This window comes from Mauremys mutica, chromosome 1 (assembly GCF_020497125.1).
Source record: "Mauremys mutica isolate MM-2020 ecotype Southern chromosome 1, ASM2049712v1, whole genome shotgun sequence".
In the NCBI taxonomy this organism is placed as follows: domain Eukaryota; kingdom Metazoa; phylum Chordata; order Testudines; family Geoemydidae; genus Mauremys; species Mauremys mutica.
In genome coordinates, this window is record NC_059072.1 from 295,875,889 (window position 1) to 295,895,133 (window position 19,245).

The 19,245-nt window shown below is 37.2% G+C and overlaps 1 protein-coding gene across 2 annotated transcripts in view; it reads right to left on the minus strand.

The window, feature by feature from the left end:
* TDRD3 (tudor domain containing 3) overlaps positions 1 to 19,245 on the minus strand; it is a 271,154-nt gene that overhangs the window by 44,297 nt on the left and 207,612 nt on the right. For both annotated transcript variants that reach the window (XM_045012123.1, XM_045012124.1), the window contains 2 exons: positions 10,730 to 11,577; positions 8,537 to 8,662 (listed from right to left, as the gene is read on the minus strand). In XM_045012123.1, the coding sequence (XP_044868058.1) occupies positions 8,537 to 8,662; positions 10,730 to 11,577 (974 nt within the window). The remainder of the gene's footprint in view (positions 1 to 8,536; positions 8,663 to 10,729; positions 11,578 to 19,245) is intronic.

The window sequence follows — 19,245 nt, forward strand, 5'->3', positions numbered from 1 at the left end:
CACAGGATTCTTTGCTGCTTCTACAGAACCAGACTAACACGGCTACCCCTCTGATATTTAACTCAGTGGTTCTTTTTTAAAAAAAAAATTTCTGAATTACCTAAGCAAATTCCCTAAAGAGATAAGGAAATAATTATCTGTCAGATTGTAAATTGGCTTAAATCACTTGTTCAACAATGAACATAGTTATTTGTTCCATTTCTTTTTTCGTTTCTTAGTTGTCTTAGATCTACACAAGGGATTTTGTTCTGTATTTGTACAGCAACTAGCACAATGGTGTACTGGTCCATGACTAGGGAAATGGGCTCTCTGGTAATACATAATAATAATAGTACATATAATATAAAATTCATTGATGGAGATTATCTAAGAACCTAGTTACAAGACTTCAGTTTACATGGGTGTCAATCTGGCACTTTTTAAGACCTACCGATTCACTTATAGACTTTGACATTAAAAAGGCAAACATTTGCCAACAGTCACTCCACAAGAGTATCTGAAATACCACAAGCCAAATCTTATTTCTGAATATTAGGAAATACTGTGATATCTCCAATGCCAAAATGTGATAACTACTGTCAATTGTTAACTTTTTAATACCAACTATTGTATTTTTATTTTTTTTTGGTAAACAAAGAACATCCTAGATTATATAACTATTCAAATAAAACCTAGTATAAAGACAAAGGAAGATTTTTCCCGTAATTCCAGTTTATTGAAAAACTTCAGAATTTCTCATATTGAAACTATGTTTTGATTAACTTTATTAACTTTAGTACTGGCTACAAGGGAAAAGACACTAAGTTAGTTTGTGTAAGACCTAACTGGGTCTTAAAACTATAAGAAAATATAGTTGTGCTGAATATTTTGGCAACTGAAATGCAAAAACCATTTTTAGTTGTTTGTTCCACTAATGATATAATCTGATCTAAATTTTATAATTCTCTCCGCATTCACTCACCTCAAAGCTTGAGGTTAAAAATGAAAATTGGCCTCTCCCATCTCAGCTCCCTTGTTAATGCCACTTGTCTCTCATCAACAATAAAAGATATTACCTCACCCATCTTGTCTCTCTAATATCCTGGGACTGACATAACACTGCATACTTGGGAAGAACACACATGCAAAATTAGCCATATGTATTCATAGCATTATGCAACACAACAGATCAGAGCCAGAAGAAGAATTAAGTGAAGTGGTTAGCTGTTCCCTAAATTTGCCTAACAGCCATGCTTAAATATGGCAATTTTGATAGTGTAAACATTACTTTTGTGTAAGGCTCAAACAGATAAATACCTCTCCAATACAAGTTTTGAAAATATGGGTATACCATTTTCACAGGACATAAAAGCAGATTAATTTGCAGGAAATATTATAGATCTCATAAGTTTCCTGAGCAGCACTGATTGTTAAACTATCACTATTCTCCTATAGCTGTAAACAGAAATGTCCAAACTCAGAAGCCTACTACCAGTTAACTCTCCCAACTGTAAATGCCTTCCTTGGGACATGAAATAAACTATCAATTGAGAACAAAAAATGGTTTGCCTGAACAACAGAGGCAGGAAACACAGTACTCTTAGTAAGTTTTTACTAACGGTCTTAGTATTTTTCCTATATTTTGGAGGACTCAACAGGGAAAAAGAATATTCCACATGACTTATCACTACCAAGGCAGGGAGCCAGATTGCTTTTCTGCCACCAATCCATTTCACAGTCAATTGCAACTAATTTTTTTAAAAGTATTTTCTCAAGTGGAGAACATTTCTTGGCAGAGGGAACCTGATAATGCCTACAGAATGCCAACTAATGAAGAAAACCCAAATTATCAGGGTATTCGGTGTGACTGTCCAAGGATGAGACATTAAACCTTCACCATGAGTTCTGTATCTACTGAATATGTACTGTATGTAGTAGGAAAGAATAAAAAACGGAATACAATTATTTACTAAGAATAGGGTTTGCCATAATTTCTTCTCTACATTACCACCCAACACAACATGTACATCTCCTCTCATCAGAGAGCAAAAAACCATCAATCAAGGCAGGGATAATTCTTCGAGTCCTCTCACTTCTTTCTTAGTTCATAAAATTCCTGAGCTAATCCTTTAAGGGCAGCCAATCAGACTTCCAAAATTAATGGGAAAAAAGAGGTTGGGAAGCAAAATAGAGAAATGAGATTGCTTCAACAATTACCAATCAGTAATGTTTTGTCAATCATTGTCTCTTCCCCATCATATGCTTCCAGATAGACAGCAGATGTAGTGAAACAGTTCCTACCCAAGAGGTGTGACTATCTCTTTCTGTAACCAGCATATGTACTGACCAAATTCACTTCAGCACAGAGAATGCTTTCTCTATAAGAAATTAGATTTTTCATCAACTTATTGGACTAAGGGAGCTAAACACAAGAGTTTGTAATGTCCCATAAAAAGAGAAACTAAAGGTCTCCTTTCAGATGACAAGAGGATTGTAAAACAGAAGTCAGAACAGCTTAGTCATGTTATGCTCTGAGAGGCCTGAAAGACGTATTTTTTTGAGGAAGTGGAAGGTGGAAAAATAGTCCCTTTTAAAATTAAAAAAATTTAAGGACTGTACCAAAAAATTATTCTGTCCTCAACACGAGAAAATCATCATACTGGATACCTAAACTGTTGACTTTGATTAGTTTCAGTTAAATAATATCTGAAAGGTTAGAAGAGTGGGAGTTTATCCTTTTGATGGTAAAGGTGTTTAACAATTCTGAGCAACCACAAAATGGGGAAAGGGATATGATCTGTAGTAACAAGGAGTAATATTACACAGTTTGGATGAATGAGAAATGCCTGAGTGTAAAACTGGGAAATGGCCTACAATGGTCTGCTGGACAAGCATTTGCCAACCTTGAGTCAGAGAGAAACATGTAGAATTGCATAGCCTACATGTAGAATTGTATAGCCTACCTGTACCAAGATGAGAAATCTTCATTGACTCCTAATCCAGGTGAACCTCAAGAGCTGCTTTCCATACCACTTGAGTCTGTGGTATGGTATGGTATGTCAACACTGCAGCTGAGAGTGTGCTTCCCAGTATGGGTAGATAAACACACACTAGTTCTATTTAAGCTAGCACACTAAAAATAGCAGTGTAGCCATATCTTGGTTACACTGCATACAAACCTAGTCCAAGCCATCACTTGGTTACACTGCTATTTTTTAAGCATGCTAATGCAAGCAGAGCTAGCACATATGTCTACCTGAGCTGGAAAGCATGCTCCCAGCTTTCATGTAGATATACCCTAAGTCATGTCTGTTAGAAAATAATGGAGGAAAGGAAAACACACTCTCAGAAGTATAGGAAACCACTCAAAGGAGAGGACTTCCTATGTAAAAGGAACAGATGACCAACACATGAATGATGTCCTTCGGAAGAAGTAACTGGCATCTAAGACTCCTTGTTGTTTTCTTTCTGTCAAAGAGTTCCTTCACAAGAAGGGGGAAAGAATCAAGAAACTCAGAGACCCATAGCAAAGTCTTGTTTTAGTTTAACTGAGATGAGAAAGGAAACTAAACCATCATAATGGGAAAATGGGATTTTGAAGGCACATATCCACAAAAACCCAAATCTAGAGTTTTCATGGGAGTAGAGAGACCATGACCACGAGACCCTTTATGGGAGACAGAGCTTGCAATGGTAGCCTTCCAGATGAAAACGATGTGAGAGTGCTGGGGGAGGTGTGTGTGTGGGGAGGGTGTGGGGGGGGAGGTGGTAGGAAATCCTGCATAAGGGAATCCTCAGTCATTCATTCAACACATAGTGAATCCAACTATCAACCTGGAGCTTTTCCTAATGGTGAAAGAGCGAAAGAGCCAAAGTTCTTGAAGCCTATCTGAAGCAGATATAAAAAGAAGAAGCTTGCATTTCTAATGGATGCAGCTAGACATGGTTCTCCTAAGGCAATCTTGGGATTATTATATTATATTGTTAGGGGTCCTCAAACTTTTTTTGCTGGGAACCTCTTTGAAAATATTTCAGACTGTGAAGACCCACCACCCTTACTTCTGCACTGCTGCTGGCGGCAGCTCTGCCTTCAGAGCTGGGCACCTGGCCAGCAGCCATCACTCTCATGACTCCCCTATAACAGTCTTCTGACCCTCTTTTGGGTCGGGACCACCAGTTTGAGAAACACTATGTTAGAAGAACCTCACTTGGCTGCCTCATTTTTAGGAGGCTAGACAAACAAGGTGATAAGCAAGAAGTCATCAGTAGTTAGATAAAAGAATAACAATAAAGTTGTCTCAGTCATATTCATTTTGCCTGCCTAAATATTCATAACAGGCAGGCTTGCTGCCTAAATGTAAGCTGTGAAAGCAGTGTGGTGTGATGCTAAGGTATTAGATACATTAGCACACAAAGAGAAAACCAGATCCTTCAAGGAATCCATAGTTGCTATAAATCAAGATCTTGGGGGAGGGAGAGAAGAGGGGAGTGTCGGAGAAGATGTTGAGTTGCCCTGATTCCCAGAAAGACTGATTTTCAGAACCTGCAGCTAAAGTTTTCTCCAGCCAAGACAGAACTGCATGATTGAGTATAGGCAGAAGAGGCAGCTGAAAGTCCTGCCCGGCGCATTACTCCAACCAAGGAACGTTGCTAGAGAAGGGCCCTAAGTTGTTTTTTTTTACTTACCCGGCACTAGAAACTGTTGTGGGAGAGGGCCAAAGATACAGCCTGCTTTAAGAAAGGGTCAGAACTTTTAAAGTGCCTACAGGTCTGTGAGGAAGGAGACACAAAGCTAGAAGCAAGACCACCTGGAATTAAGATTGCTACCCTGCCCCAAAAGAAGTACTCATGCTAGCAAGAATAATGCAGCTGGAGCCTTAGACTCCTTTCTCTTTTCCTTTCCCTTCTGCAACGTCCCCATATTGGATAGAACAAAACAAAAAATTACGTGATGAATGGATTCCATGCCTCACAAAGCAACAGAGTGTGTAGAAAGCATCATTATACTTATCTTGATTGACAGTTCTTTACCTCCTTGCTTCATGGTGAGGAGACATATACTGCTCTCCATACAGAATTGTACGGTGGGATTCAGGAAGAAGACACTAACAACAAACAAACTATAGACTTTATTTTATAATCACTATTATTTAAGTAAAGAGGCATGGAGAAAAGTTCCCGTGAACCTAATCCTAGTTGGACTCTAGAAGCACCAGAATGAGATTACCATGTGTGGAGGTAGGGGAAGACACAGTGTTGCCTTTCTTTACATTACCAGAAAAAAGCAATTATAACCACAAGCTAAAACTCTACCTGTAGAGCCAGGAGCAAACCCTACCAGATTATTACCTAGGGATGACAGGAAGGAAAAGGAGAACATAAATAAATGATCTTCATAGTGAAGTGACCAAGTAAACACTTATGCTAGAAAGAAAACCACTAGTAATTAATAAGAAAAAATAATCCTAAAACTTAGAGGAAAAAATTAACACTTTAGGTTTAAAGTATTATCTTCACTTTATTTTATTTTTCCACACAACAGACTATTAGTTTAGTCATGAAGCCCCTTAACATTTCATGCTTTTCAGTTTGCTAGTATAACTTTACATCTTTTAATAGAAAAACAAGCAATTGTTATTTCTACAAAGGCTTTTTTTGGTGTGTTTTTTGTCAGGAATATAACATTTGCATTAAGTGATCACTGCTACATTTAGAGAAACACCAGGGTACATTTTCAAAATCTTGTGTAGGGGATGAACACTAAGAGAATTCTTAAATAATGTAAAGTAAAATATAATGTTTTTTTATTAAAAACAGTCAGATTGCAGGGCTTTTATACATATATTACAAGAACTAAGCAAAACTATAAAGATTTATTATTTTTGCATGACAAGTACAATGATAGTTGTTAATGGGGTCTTTAAAAAAACACTCAGTAGCCCTTTTATTTACTTTGTGTAACCTATCAGAGTTAGATCTGTAACATTTGGTATACTAATGCCAATAGTTTGGTAGCAATCAGTATGTTAGCTGTCAGAGAGGTTTTTTAAAAGAAACATACCAGCATCCAAAGAAAATGAGGTAATGGAAGAACGCTACAACAGGACTATCACTCTGCAGCAATAGATTTCCACATGTAATGTATAGCTCTAGGAACCTTCAGATCATCTTGCATTAACTTCCTCAGATGAGGCGGAAATTAAAGAGGATCCTAGAAATATTAGGCAGAAGGGATCTAGTCTACATCCTAGCAAAGAGAGAAGATTTTCACTAAAGCAGTCCAGTCCTAAATCTATACTGCCAATGAAAAATCTTTTTCTTATTGATAACACCAAGAATCACCACACTTCTACAATAAGCAGTTTGATAGTTATGCTAATGGGAAAAGCAGGGTATCAGCAGTATCTCAGCATCATTTGGGTGGTCATACAGGAAATCAGCCAAAAGAAACAGAACACAGTGGTTAAACTGGATTTTCATATGCCTTAAGTTCAGTGGTTCCTACTTTGCTGCTGACTGACATAACATTTTTGCATCATCCTCCTGCAGATAAGTACTTTTTCTATTTCGATGTATGTTGAGAAATTTTGGGTGTGATTCAGTTTCTAAGCACCAAAAAAGTGTTTTGGAAAAACAGTGACAAGGAATCTGAAAAAATAGATTGAATATGCCTTGTGGTCTTATTGTAGCATAGACTATAGAGTCAAATCATTAAAGCTCCTCCTATCAGCACTGACTCTTGCTTCAAAGGATGCTTTTAAATACAATGTGGGGAACCAAGCAGTATTACAGAACCAGAGTTGAAGTATGGGACAAAGAAGATGCCTGTATGTAACACATAACAGCACATCTTCAATATAGATTATCAAGGACCAGTATTACGTGGAAAGACTAGAGTAAAAAACAGAGAATCCCTCTAAAGGATGGAACGTAGCCACTCTAGTTGACAACAGAAAATGGTTGAAGAAAAGGAATCCCTGCAGTCAATTTGGAGAAGGCAATACGCTGGATCATATTAACCAAGTCTCAGATCTTATGCTGAACCACAAGGCATTAGAACTTTACTTTGCATTGCCGTAAATGTTGCCTAAGTCACTCTTACATTGGTTAATGTGTGAAACCTGAGAGAGAGAGAAATCACAAAAAATAAATTATATCTACTAGCATTAGAACAAGATTCCAGTAAGTGCTGAGAAGTTGAAGAGGCATGTATTTAAAATGAGAATTAGATCTAGCAACAGGACACAAAAGTAAAGTACAAAGTGCAAATAGCTTTCTTGTGCAAGAAACTCAGAGCTGCAAGGATGTCTGAGCAGCAAGACAGTGAAATCTCAGGGTTTCTCCATAAGCACTTTGAGACCAACTATCAGCTTGTGGTGATACTCAGAGAGAAGATGGGAGAAGGAATGAGGTACTTACAAGTGAAAGATTTTGAAATGTAGAGTTGTGAAACAACTGTGTCCCAAGTGGTGGTAAGTAGCAGTTCGACCAGTGGAAATAAGATATTGAGACTTCATAGGAATATTAATGTAGAAACTAGAAAAAGTTTCATATTCCTGTAGAGTTGCCAAACAAAACAAAAACAAAAAAATCCACAAGGGAGGTCCACAGAACGAGAGGTAACAACTCACAATGAAAGACAGCTGGCAGTGAACACTGGGTGACTGTTCTGCCTCCAGGATACTAACATGCCTATTAGGAAGTGTCTAGGAAGTAAGGACCATTAAAAACTAATGAGAGTTAAGATCTCTTGGGGTGACACAGACACCCCCAATAATAAGAAAAGAAATCAGTTACATAGGTAGTGAAGAATAACTTTTGTACATCTATTCAGAGAATAAATAAGAACCTCAGTACAAATGACTCTCTACTCCTTTTTTCTCTTTCTTTTTTTTCTTAACCTAAATGTAGCATTGTATATTTCCCAAAGCCTTGTACAAATTAGATGCTATAAGGCCAATACATTCTAAGCGAATCTCTGTAACCACAGTTTTGGCATGATATTTGGCAAAGAAGAAATAAGTGAAACAAAAAACAAAAAAAGAAAAATCATGATACAAACAAATCTGTATTTTTTTACCTATACATATACACATAATAAAAACGTTTGGAATATATTTGTATATTTGAAAGGCTCTTTTCCTAATCTTTACATGTAATAAAACACAATAGCCATGTTAGTGAATCAGAAATCTTATTTTGACAATCACTTGGTATTCCATATATAGAGTAAACACAAACTTGAGAGAGAATAAAATATACATAAAATGCCCATTTTGCATATACAAATCACTGTTTCTCTAACAAGTAAATAATGTTATTCATTTTCAAAACAATACAATTTAATTATTATACATGAAAAATAATACCACAGGAATCTTTTCTATTATCTAGGGGTGATTATTTAAATAAATAAGGCAGATCTATTCAGTTTTAAAGTATTTTTCCACACAGTGCTTTTACATTTACACCCTTTGCAGGACTCATTTGTCTAAAGCTACATATTTTACAGAAATAATGTAGCTTATATCTTTGTATACAATTTGTTATCACATACCCATGCCTCTGCGTGAATGGGCCTGATGTTGCTTAGTAGCACCTCTTCATAGTTTCCATAATCACAGAATTTAACAACTGCAGTTGTTCCAGAAGAATGAAGAGCTTCAATTTCTGCCCGGTAAAACTTAAAGAGAAATTTCAAAAGGTCATAAAACACTGGATTAAATATTGCAAGAAAAATCAATAACATTTTAAAAGATTCTATTTTAAACAATTTATTAATTTTTTCAAAATATGTTTGTACCAAATATGCATATATTAGAAACTCATGTCAGTTTAAAACCAAATGCAAATTTACATGTCCATCATTACCTGGACATTTTTACACAATGGAAAAAAAAGATAGTGAGTGGACAGTGCTAAGATTTAGCAATTCATTTGGAAGTTTTACTCAGAACACAGTCAGGTTATTACAAAAAATGTGAGAGCATTTCTAGACCTAAGTGATTTAGGGTTTAAAATGCAGAGACAAAAAAGCGGCATCAAGATGACAACTATTTTACCTTTCTAGAAGGATTTAGAGAAGGAGAGTAGGGATTCACTTTTCTAACTCTAACAAAGCAAGAAGCTTGGACAAATACGCTTTTATTTCATTTATGAAAGGATCTTAAAGGGGATTTAGAGCAGCGGTGAGCCAAACTAACCTCAGCCTTCTCCCAAACAGAACTAAGCTGAAATATGTTCAAATCAGTTCACTTAAATTAATCCTCCCTATCAAGCGTCTATCTTCAGATAACCTCCAGACTGAAACAAATCTTTGGAGGATATCCTATAACACTTTATAGAGTTGAACATGAAGAAATCTTTGTTTTCTATAGTAATTACAATCACCACTGCACTTGACTACCTGGCTACAGGATCTTTCTAAACAACTACTGGAGACAGCACAGGCACACACCAGTCCAGAACTATCTGCTGCATCAATACATTTCTTGTAGCTAATTTTCACTAAGATACACTACATCAGTAACAAGCAATGAATTAACATTCTTGCTTAGCACATTTTGTGAGTTCCTGACTATCCACAACCCAGCAATTCAAGCATCACACAATGATTACATTATTTTTCTCAAAAAATTCCATCCATAATCAGGGTACATGATGCATATGTACCAGTTCCGAATATGCATACGTATTTGAAACATGCAACCCCCATATTAACCTGTCTTCATGACTGAAAACATTTGTGTATGAACATCTGACCATTTGTCTGAGTCATATAATCCAAAGAGGCAGATTAAAAATAAAAAACCTTAGTTGCTCCTTTATTTAAAAGAAAAAAATCACATTGTAAAGGTTTCCAAAACTGCCCTGGCCACTTCCCACTCTGAACATTTATACAGCGGAATAACTGCTTAAAAATATTAAAATAATACAAATCACAGCTGATAAAAAAATTAGACACGTGAAATCATTAGAAATATTAGCTGTTAGATGAACAATGAAAAAACCACATTAAAAACACATACAAAAATGTAGTTTTTCTTTTCAGATTATCCAAAGCTCGGGGGGGGGAGGGGGGGAGATTAAAAAAAAACAAAAAAGATGGATGGCAATAGCTCTTGAAATTAACAATTGGGGAAAAATAGTAAAATGTCTATAACAATGAGAAAAGAAAAGAAAATTTCTTCTCATAATAATAATTAGTAGGCATTGGAAACGTAAAAAAGTTCAAATGAAACAAGGGAATATTTATACTTTTAAAATCAAGACAACAAAATTGTTGGCTTTTTAACATGGACACAAATAATTAACCCATTCAAGAAATATTTCAGCCAATAAACAATCTCCTGGTGATGTAAAAAAGTCAAACAGTAGGGAGAATCTTCATAAAGTTTTCCCCCCCAAGATTATGGGCATCATGGGAGGTGCACCCTTTCCCCTGATCAATGTGATCGTCACCTATATCAAGAAGGGCTGCAGGCTGCTGCTCCTAGTACCAAAAATGTCATCTGATGACCATAACGATCACTCTGGACAGCAAGGAATTCAGTTTCCCTTCCCCGAGACTTAGTACGCCATGTACCTTGCGTGTACAGCCCTAGATAACAAGATACTAGCTCAAGTAAGAAATTACACACACACACACACACACACACAAAATCTCTCTTTGTGGCAGCACATTAAAGCCACCATCCCTTTTGTTTTTAAAGATACAATTTACAGTATTTCCTACTTGACTGGGACATACCTTGTTGTCTTCCCAATAAAGAGCAAAACATTCATCCCTTGGCCTCCAGCTTTTACCATACTCCACAGGAATAGATGGTTCCAATGTTTTTTCTGGTTTGATGGGCCCAGATCTCCTTTTGGGACCAGCGTTATAATACAACATTTTGTCTTCAAATGGTGGAGCAACATTGGGTCCTGGTGATTTAATAGGTCCTACTCGTCTTCCTTTCTGTGGATATTCAGTATCTCCATTTGATAAAGCATTAAAACTATCAGTTCTAATAGGATTCTGGTAGTCACTATTCATTCCAAAATGTTGCTCATTTTTTAAACTAAAAGTTTCATTACTTATTGTTCGTGTTTTCCTGTCATAAAAATTGTCAGGATTATGTATTTGGTTTTCCTTTTTTCCTCGTTTCTGATTATCATCATCTATGGTATCTTGAACACTGGAATTCTCTCTCAATTCCATGAATGCAGCCCCTTTTCCAGGTCTGTTTTGCATAGCATTATCCCTCTTTTTAAAAGAAACATCACTCTGGTGAGTGGCTGAGGGATAACCAATATCCTTTAGCCTATCGTTCCTTGGATAAGGTCTATCACACTTATTTTTATCCTCAGTCCATTGCTCTGGTCCTAAAGAGCTGTGTTTTTCAGGACCTCTGTTTCTTGATAAGCCACTACCTTCCAAAACCTGTCTTGAATTCTGAATGTCCCTTTGAAAACGAGGGGGTTTCTCATTTCTTGGCTGTCTAGTATCATTTCGAGGAAGATGTCTTGGATGGTTGTAATCTTTTATGCCATTTTGCTCTATATTGAGCACTCTGTGTTGTACTTGATGCTGTGGATGAGACTGTGATTTTGGTTCTACAAAGAAAAAGAACACAGTGTTTCAATTACTGGTACAATTAATTTGTGGCACGAACAATTTACTTCACATACAAAGAATGAGTTTTAAGAAATAACGTCAGACACCGAAAGATACAGCAGTTCTATGATTAGTTTAGAAAAACAAGAGGCGTTCACCCATGTGGTGTGGCAATGGAATAGTACACCATGTTTTAACAGGGACAGAACTAGGTTTGAACTTGAGATTATCATTCCCAAAGCCAGTGGGAAATATGTACCATACTCTGTGGTACTTCCATCAAAACACCTACTCACATGAAAGTGTGAGTAAGATCTGCAGGAAGCTACTTATTTTTCCCCAAAGGCAACTTGCTTGAACAACTGCCACTTTAAGGAGGGGGGGAAATAAAGAGTCCAGCGTGAAGGAAAGGAAGGGGAGAACGCAAAGAAAAAAAGATTTCTAATGTAAATTAAGGCTTCCAAATTCAGAGCAAGATGTAGATGATCTCAGACATACTCTAGATAAAACAAGGTGAGTTTGAGAACATAAGAATGGCCATGCTGGGTCAGATCAAAGGTCCATCTAGCCCAGTATCCTGTCTTCCGACAGTGGCCAATGCCAGGTGCCCCAGAGGGAATGAACAGAACAGGTAATCATCAAGTGATCCATTCCCTGTCACTCATTCTCAGCCACTCTGTTCAGCAAACAGAGGCTAGGGACACCATCTTCTCTTAACCTCTTCTCTTTGGCAGCAAATGGGCCTACAGGTACATTATATGAAAAATGGATAGAAGCTAAACATTTAAATGAGACGTACCAGAGAGACCTTCTTATGAAAAAGTCAGTGAGCTAATTAGAAAGTTTACAAGCCTCAGAGACTACGAGGTAATACTAAAGCTTTTATCTGCGTATGCCATCTTTTCAATATTTAATCTTGTCTGTTCCCTAACCCCAATTCACAAACATGGCAGGAAGATTCCAACAAGACAGCAATACCGTTCCTGGGTCACTTTTGCTGGGCAACATTTGAAAATAAGGTGCATTTCATGCTTTCAGTATGTTTTTAATAGTGATCTTTCATGTTGGCTTTACATTTGCAAAAATATTCTTAAATGTTATTCCAAAATTACATAGAACGGAATAAATTGGGAAATAGCAATGAAATTATGTGAGAAAAATATTTATAAATAGACACGTACAAATAAGGAAAGAGCCATACAAATAAAAAAAAATAGAAGTAAAATGACATTACCAGAGAAGTGCCCAAATAGACCTTTAGTCAGCAAGAGAAGTAAGCATATCAATGACCTCACTGACTTCAGTGGGACTACTCATGTGTTTAAAGTTAACACATGCTTATTACCTTGCTGAATCAAGTCTATACCAAGTACTAGCAGCTAATAGTTAAGAATTATAATTGTAAGTCAAATTACACAGAACACTACAAAAACACATTGTGTAAGTAAATGCATTATCCTGCAGGGTAACCTGTTTTTTTCTGGCCAATTATTTAGTGATATTAATCACAATTCACTGCACATGTCCCTGCAGAAAATGATCAAAAGGAGCAAACTGAGTATAAAAATTTGGAACCACTGCTTATGTTATTTTATAGTCAGATGTACGTCACTTAGTCCAATAAAACTATTTACGAAGAACAGGACTTTAACTGGGAATTGGGTTCCTGAAAACCTCTAATGTCAACGTTTTTACTTAGTCTTATGAAAAGGGTATAAAGCATTTTTATTAGCATAACTTTTGAGAAAGTTTTAAGACCATTCTTCCTTCTCAAGTAGTCTTTTCAAGTTTAATAGAGCTATTCACACTGTTTATTTTGAGATACAGCAGTACAGAATAATTGTAAAATGTAAAGCCAAATTCTGTCCTCAATATACTCATTTGCAACCCTCCCAAAGTTAACGGGAGTTTCAGCTGTGTACCTCAAATCAGAATTCGGTCGCAAGTTAACACATTGTACCATGACAGAGTAGTCAGTGGAACCTGGTGCCTATGCTGAGCTCTGAGACCCTCCCACCTTGCAGGGTCCTAGAGCTGAGGCTGCAGCCCAAGCCAGGATGTCTACAGTGGAGTTTAACCTGCAGTCTGAGCCCTATGAGCCTGAGTCAGCTGACATATGCAAGCCCTGGAATCATAACATTCAAAAACCAGTGGGAGAACACTTCAACCTTTCTAACCACTCAGTGACAGACTTGAAGGTGGCAATTTTGCAACAAAAACACTTCAAAAACAGACTCCAAAGAGAGACTGCTGAACTTGAATTAATATGCAAACTAGATACTTTTAACTGTGGTCTAAACAAAGACTGGGAATGGTTGGGTCATTACACCAATTGAATCTATTTCCCTATGTTAAGTTCTCCTCACACCTTCTATGGGCCATCTTAATTATCACTTCAAAAAGTTTTTTTTCCTCCTGCTAACGATAGCTCATCTCAATTGATTAGACTCTGCCTGTTGGTATGCATACTTCCACCTTTTCATGTTCTCTGTATGTATAAATATCTCCTGTCTGTGTGTTCCATTCTATGCATCCGAAGAAGTGAGCTTTAGCTCACGAAAGCTCATGCTAAAATAAATTTGTTAGTCTTTAAGGTGCCACAAGTACTCCTGTTTTTTTTGCGGATACAGACTAACACGGCTGCTACTCTGAAACCTGTAATTCCTTTGGGGGTTATCAAGGGCTTAATGTGGGGTGCATTGATTTAAACCAAGGCTATCTAAATCAGTGATTTAAATCACCAAGTGGAAAGCCTAAATTTAAATAATTAATTGTAATCAACTTTTCCATTTGTACTTTAGTTATTCTCCAAAGAAAGGTGCATTCTCACTGGCTGATATAATAATTAAACATGTTGATTTGTAACTAAATAGAGCATTTGCACTAGATTTGGTGCATCTTTTTGTACCTAGGAGGGTACACTAGAATGATGTACATTTATTTAAGCAATTACATAGCTTAATATTTTCAGGTTCTTATTAACAGTATATTTTAAGTATGAACTGTTGGTGAAAGAGAGAAACTTTTGAACTACATAGACCTCTTCTTCAGCTCCGTGTAGCTCGAAAGCTTGTCTCTTTTGCCAAGAGAAGTTGGTCCATAAAATATATCATCTCACCCACCTTGTCTCTCTTATATTCTTGGACTAATACAGCTACAACAACACTGCAAACATTTTTAGTCTATTAGAAAATGCTGAATGATATATTCCTTATTTACTAGATAATTAAGGTTTTGCACATGATTTGTATTAAGCTTCATTAGAATGGTAACTGGAATTTTAATTAAACACATAAAGCAGCGTATAAGATTTATTTGTATTAAACAAAACAATCTCAAAAGGTTTTGGATACAAAAACTTCTTTTATCAAAACATGTTTCACAATTACAACTAAATGATTTATTAAATGAGGGATTAACTATAGTCAGTGAATTAAACTGATTATTTCAGGTCAGCCTGGGAAAATTTTCAAATATGCCTAACTGAAAGTGACTGGAGCTTAAGTTCCTAGTCACACATAAATCTCTTGAAAATGAGACAGCCTCCTATATTATTTAGGCTGACCTACTGTGCCATGTTTATAAAACTTGACCTGAAAAGTCAGATGTTTCCCCCGATTCTTTATTTATATAGAAAAGCAGCCTTTAATTCAAAGTTTTTGCCACAGGCTTATGGAGTCAGTTTATTTACATATTTTAAGAGATTATAAGTAGTTTAGGCCTTAACATATTGTGACATTATCTAATTAAAATATAACCATGCAAACCATTGTTGCTATCACTGTTATATAATTGCAATGAATCTTATACAAAGTGTAACACATGGCCAGAAAGGGTTAAGCATCCTGCAGACTAAATGACCCAAAGCCAACCATTAAAGACATGTTAGAAAATATGTGAATAGTAATTAGGGCCATTCTCTGCTAGACAGGCTAGAACTTCCTGTATATTAAATTGAGATTTTGTTTTAAAAAGTTTTATTTTTTTAAAAAAAACCTCACATTATAATTTAAACAATAAAATAAAAAAAATTCAATTAAAATGAAAAAAAAATCCTTTTTTTTGTTTGTTTGTAAAAACAATCATTGATTTTTCTCCACCCTAGTATAATGACAGTCATTTTTCATATTCCATAAATGAAAACATTATATTTACAACATATTTTGATGTAAAAAGTAATATTACTTAGTGTATAAACTGTCACTCAAAGTAAATGATAGATTAAACTACATCTTGATATAAGAAGTTTTTCAAGAGCATTTGGAGTGCATATTGGTAACACATAATTTCCCATGATTTGAGGACACTTCCTAGTTAAACTAATGACAGTCAGCTATTAAACAGACTGGTTTGCCTTGAGGCATATCAGAGGCATATATTTATGTCTGCATAAAAACTTGGAGGAGATTTTTATATTCAACTCCTGTATCTGTTTTAGGGATGGGCAGAAATTCTATAATGGTGAATTTTCAAAATAATTTTTAAAGTAGTCATTCTGAAAAAGAAGACTTAATTTATTGTATAGTCTGTTCATATCTTACATAACAATACCTGATGTAATTACTATAAATTTAATGTTTTAAATTTATAAAATAGGTGTTTTTTGAGTTTACTTGCTGTGGGTTTAAATTTTTAAGTATCTGGAAACACTGTTGTTGTTTTGTCATTGTCTGAAAACTTTCTGCCAATTATGAAATTATTTTGGTGGAGGTTGCAGTTTAAGGCCACAAGCAAGCAAGGCACTTAAATATATACTAACAAATATAGAATGTTTATTACCCAAGTAAGAAATGTACAATAAAGAATCAGTAGCATGCCACATGCTAGATTTGAATAATGCAATTCCACTACAAAGCCATCATATAACTTCATATAATTAACAATCCCTGAACACAAAGTAACCAGCAGCAAAACAGCTGGGATGTTGCAGGGCATGGGCATGGTATAAGTATCTCATAAACAGATCTACCATGTAACTTCCTACACTACATTTGGATCTTGGTAGCCCCATGCTTTCATTTGAAGGGATTCATATTTTTAAGAGCCAAAAAATTTGAGAGCAAGTAAAAAAACCCAGACATGTCCATTTAATAGATGACCGAGATGCATGATGCAGCATATATGTGAGCATAAACACACAGATGTAATCACAAAAATTATTATAAAACTCCAAAAATATTAAGCACATAGTTCTGGATGTTGTCCGAAACCGATTGCGGTTCGATAAGCTTTGGTATTGGGAGAGGAAAAGCAGGCAGGACCAGAATAAGGTGCAAAGCCAAGTGGCTGCGTTTATTTGGGGGAAAGTTACAACTTGGGCCGAGGGAGAGAGGCAATTCTTAGCTGGGATGTTATTAAACAATATAAACACACCCAAAAATCATTAACAATACAAATCTATACTGCTCACTGCTTCACACTGAGTAGGCAGACACACCAATTACACAAGGAGGAAATCGGGTTCGTCAGAGCGGTGCCCGGTGCAACACAGAAAAGAGACCCACAGGCCACTGCCTCAACCGTCCTTGCTTTCACACTAAGGGATTTACCCAGAGTGTGATGCGGCTGCGATTGTGCAGGTTCCACTCACACAGACCGCGGGGACAGAAACCCCTTGGTCAGCTAATCCTCAGGTGGAGACAGCACCTAGCACCAAGCACTCCAGACAAAGACAGAGCAGTAACTCACACAACTTTAAACAGTCTACAATTAACTATCTACTAAAACCCAGAACTATATAAACTAAACAACTGTGCAATTATGAGCTCAATAATTCAACTCTCATATACTGTATACACACTTGGTACCGAGTTAAAAGGGGGGTGAAGAGAGGAAGCTAAGTAAGTAAACTGTCAGAAATTAGAAAGCAAATACCGCACTCCAGGCGCAGCTGACCAGCAGAGCAGACACCAGAAGCATGACGAGCTGATGGAAATAGATCCAAAACGACAAATCCAAAGCGATAACGAATCCAAAACGACACGACATGAGCTAGCTGTACCGGGAGGAGACCCTGGCCAAAAGGTTGATCAGGCCCTTCAGCTGACATGTGGATACTCCACAAAGATTTTGGGGGGAAACCTAGTTTTATTCGAAGGGTCTCACTCACTCGTGTCAGCATCTGATTGGTCCCTGGCTCCTACACCCTCCAGGTTCTGAACTGTTGCCCCCCATGCCAACGGGATCTGCACACGGCACACTGGCGTCTCTGCACAAGGCACTAGCCTGACCCCTAGATGACCAGGCAGAAAGAGCGGGAAAATGCACACAGCACTAAAATGTTGCACACCGCACCTCAGGGTTGCACACGACACCACGGTGTTGCTGGGCAGAATTAGGTCTCTGCCCTCTCCTGTGGAACAAGAACCTGGTCCAAGATGGAGGCTGCCTTGTCCTTTTAGCAGAACAAGATGGCCGTGGACCGACAATTGGCCATACAGAAGCCATAACTATGTATAGGGTTGCGACAGATGTCATGTAATAAAAAATTACACTTTGGGCCTATATTTAAAAGGAGTATAATCTGTGTCTTTTTCCAGCCATCTGAATAAGTCCCACATCTAAATATACTGTATAATGAATTCCAAATTGTTTAAAGTTTAGAGAATGTTCATGGCTTTAAAAATGCAAGGACTCAATCTTGAACCACCTTTAATACCCATGGAGAGGAGTAATGGGGCTTTAGGCACCCCATTATTTCCTTCAGATGGGAACCCATACCACTAGTCTGTGCAAGGTGGGGAGAGCAGCTGCTGTGAGGCCCACCATACTCTCTACCACACAACTGAGCAGGGAATGGGAAGGCAGGGAGAACGAGAAGGCAGTCTTGACTCTACCCCCCCCTCCCCAACATGGAAGAGTTGGTGTGCAGGTATAAATAATGCGCTATAATTACGGGGCTGATAACGCTTACTTCCCGTAGGGGAATAGGAGACAGCATGAATTGTGACACTGTGGACGTGCATTTGATCCCGGGGAACACTATTATATATAATTCCACAAACTAGCTTCAAGTGTTTTTTCCCGTTACTGATTTCAGTTTAAAGGAATAGTTACAGAACATTACTATTTCAGATAATGCTTCCATTCATTTTTTTTTTTAAATCAAGATCGATTTTAAGGCCAAGAGAAGGCATTTTTAATGATTCAAAATTCAAATTACCTGTAAAGACAATTGCCTGTCTAGAAGATAACGTTCATTTAAGAGACAGACACTTCATTTCTGAGGTGTGCAATTACCCTCCATCCCACAGAGGAGCAAAAAGATTCAAAATAGCATAACAGTGATGCAGAAAATAGAAGCTTTTAGTAGAATGGTTTTGGCAGCATGTTTAGAACTTGACACAGCTAAAGATGTCCAGAATTAAGTTCTTGGAGGAACTCATGTAACAACCTTTTTTCACACATCACAAACTTTAGCAGCAAGGTAACAAAGTTGGGAAAACATTGGCCTAACACAGGGGTCGGTAACCTCTGGCTCGCGGCTTGCCAGGATAAGCACATCCCTTGGCCCACACCACTTCCCGCAGCCCCCATTGGCCTGGAGCAGTGAACCGCGGTCAGTGGGAGCCGCGATCGGCCAAATCTGTGGACGCGGCAGGTAAACAATTGGCCCAGCCCGCCAGGGTAGCCGTGTGCCGGCGGTTACCGACCCCTGGCCTAACATA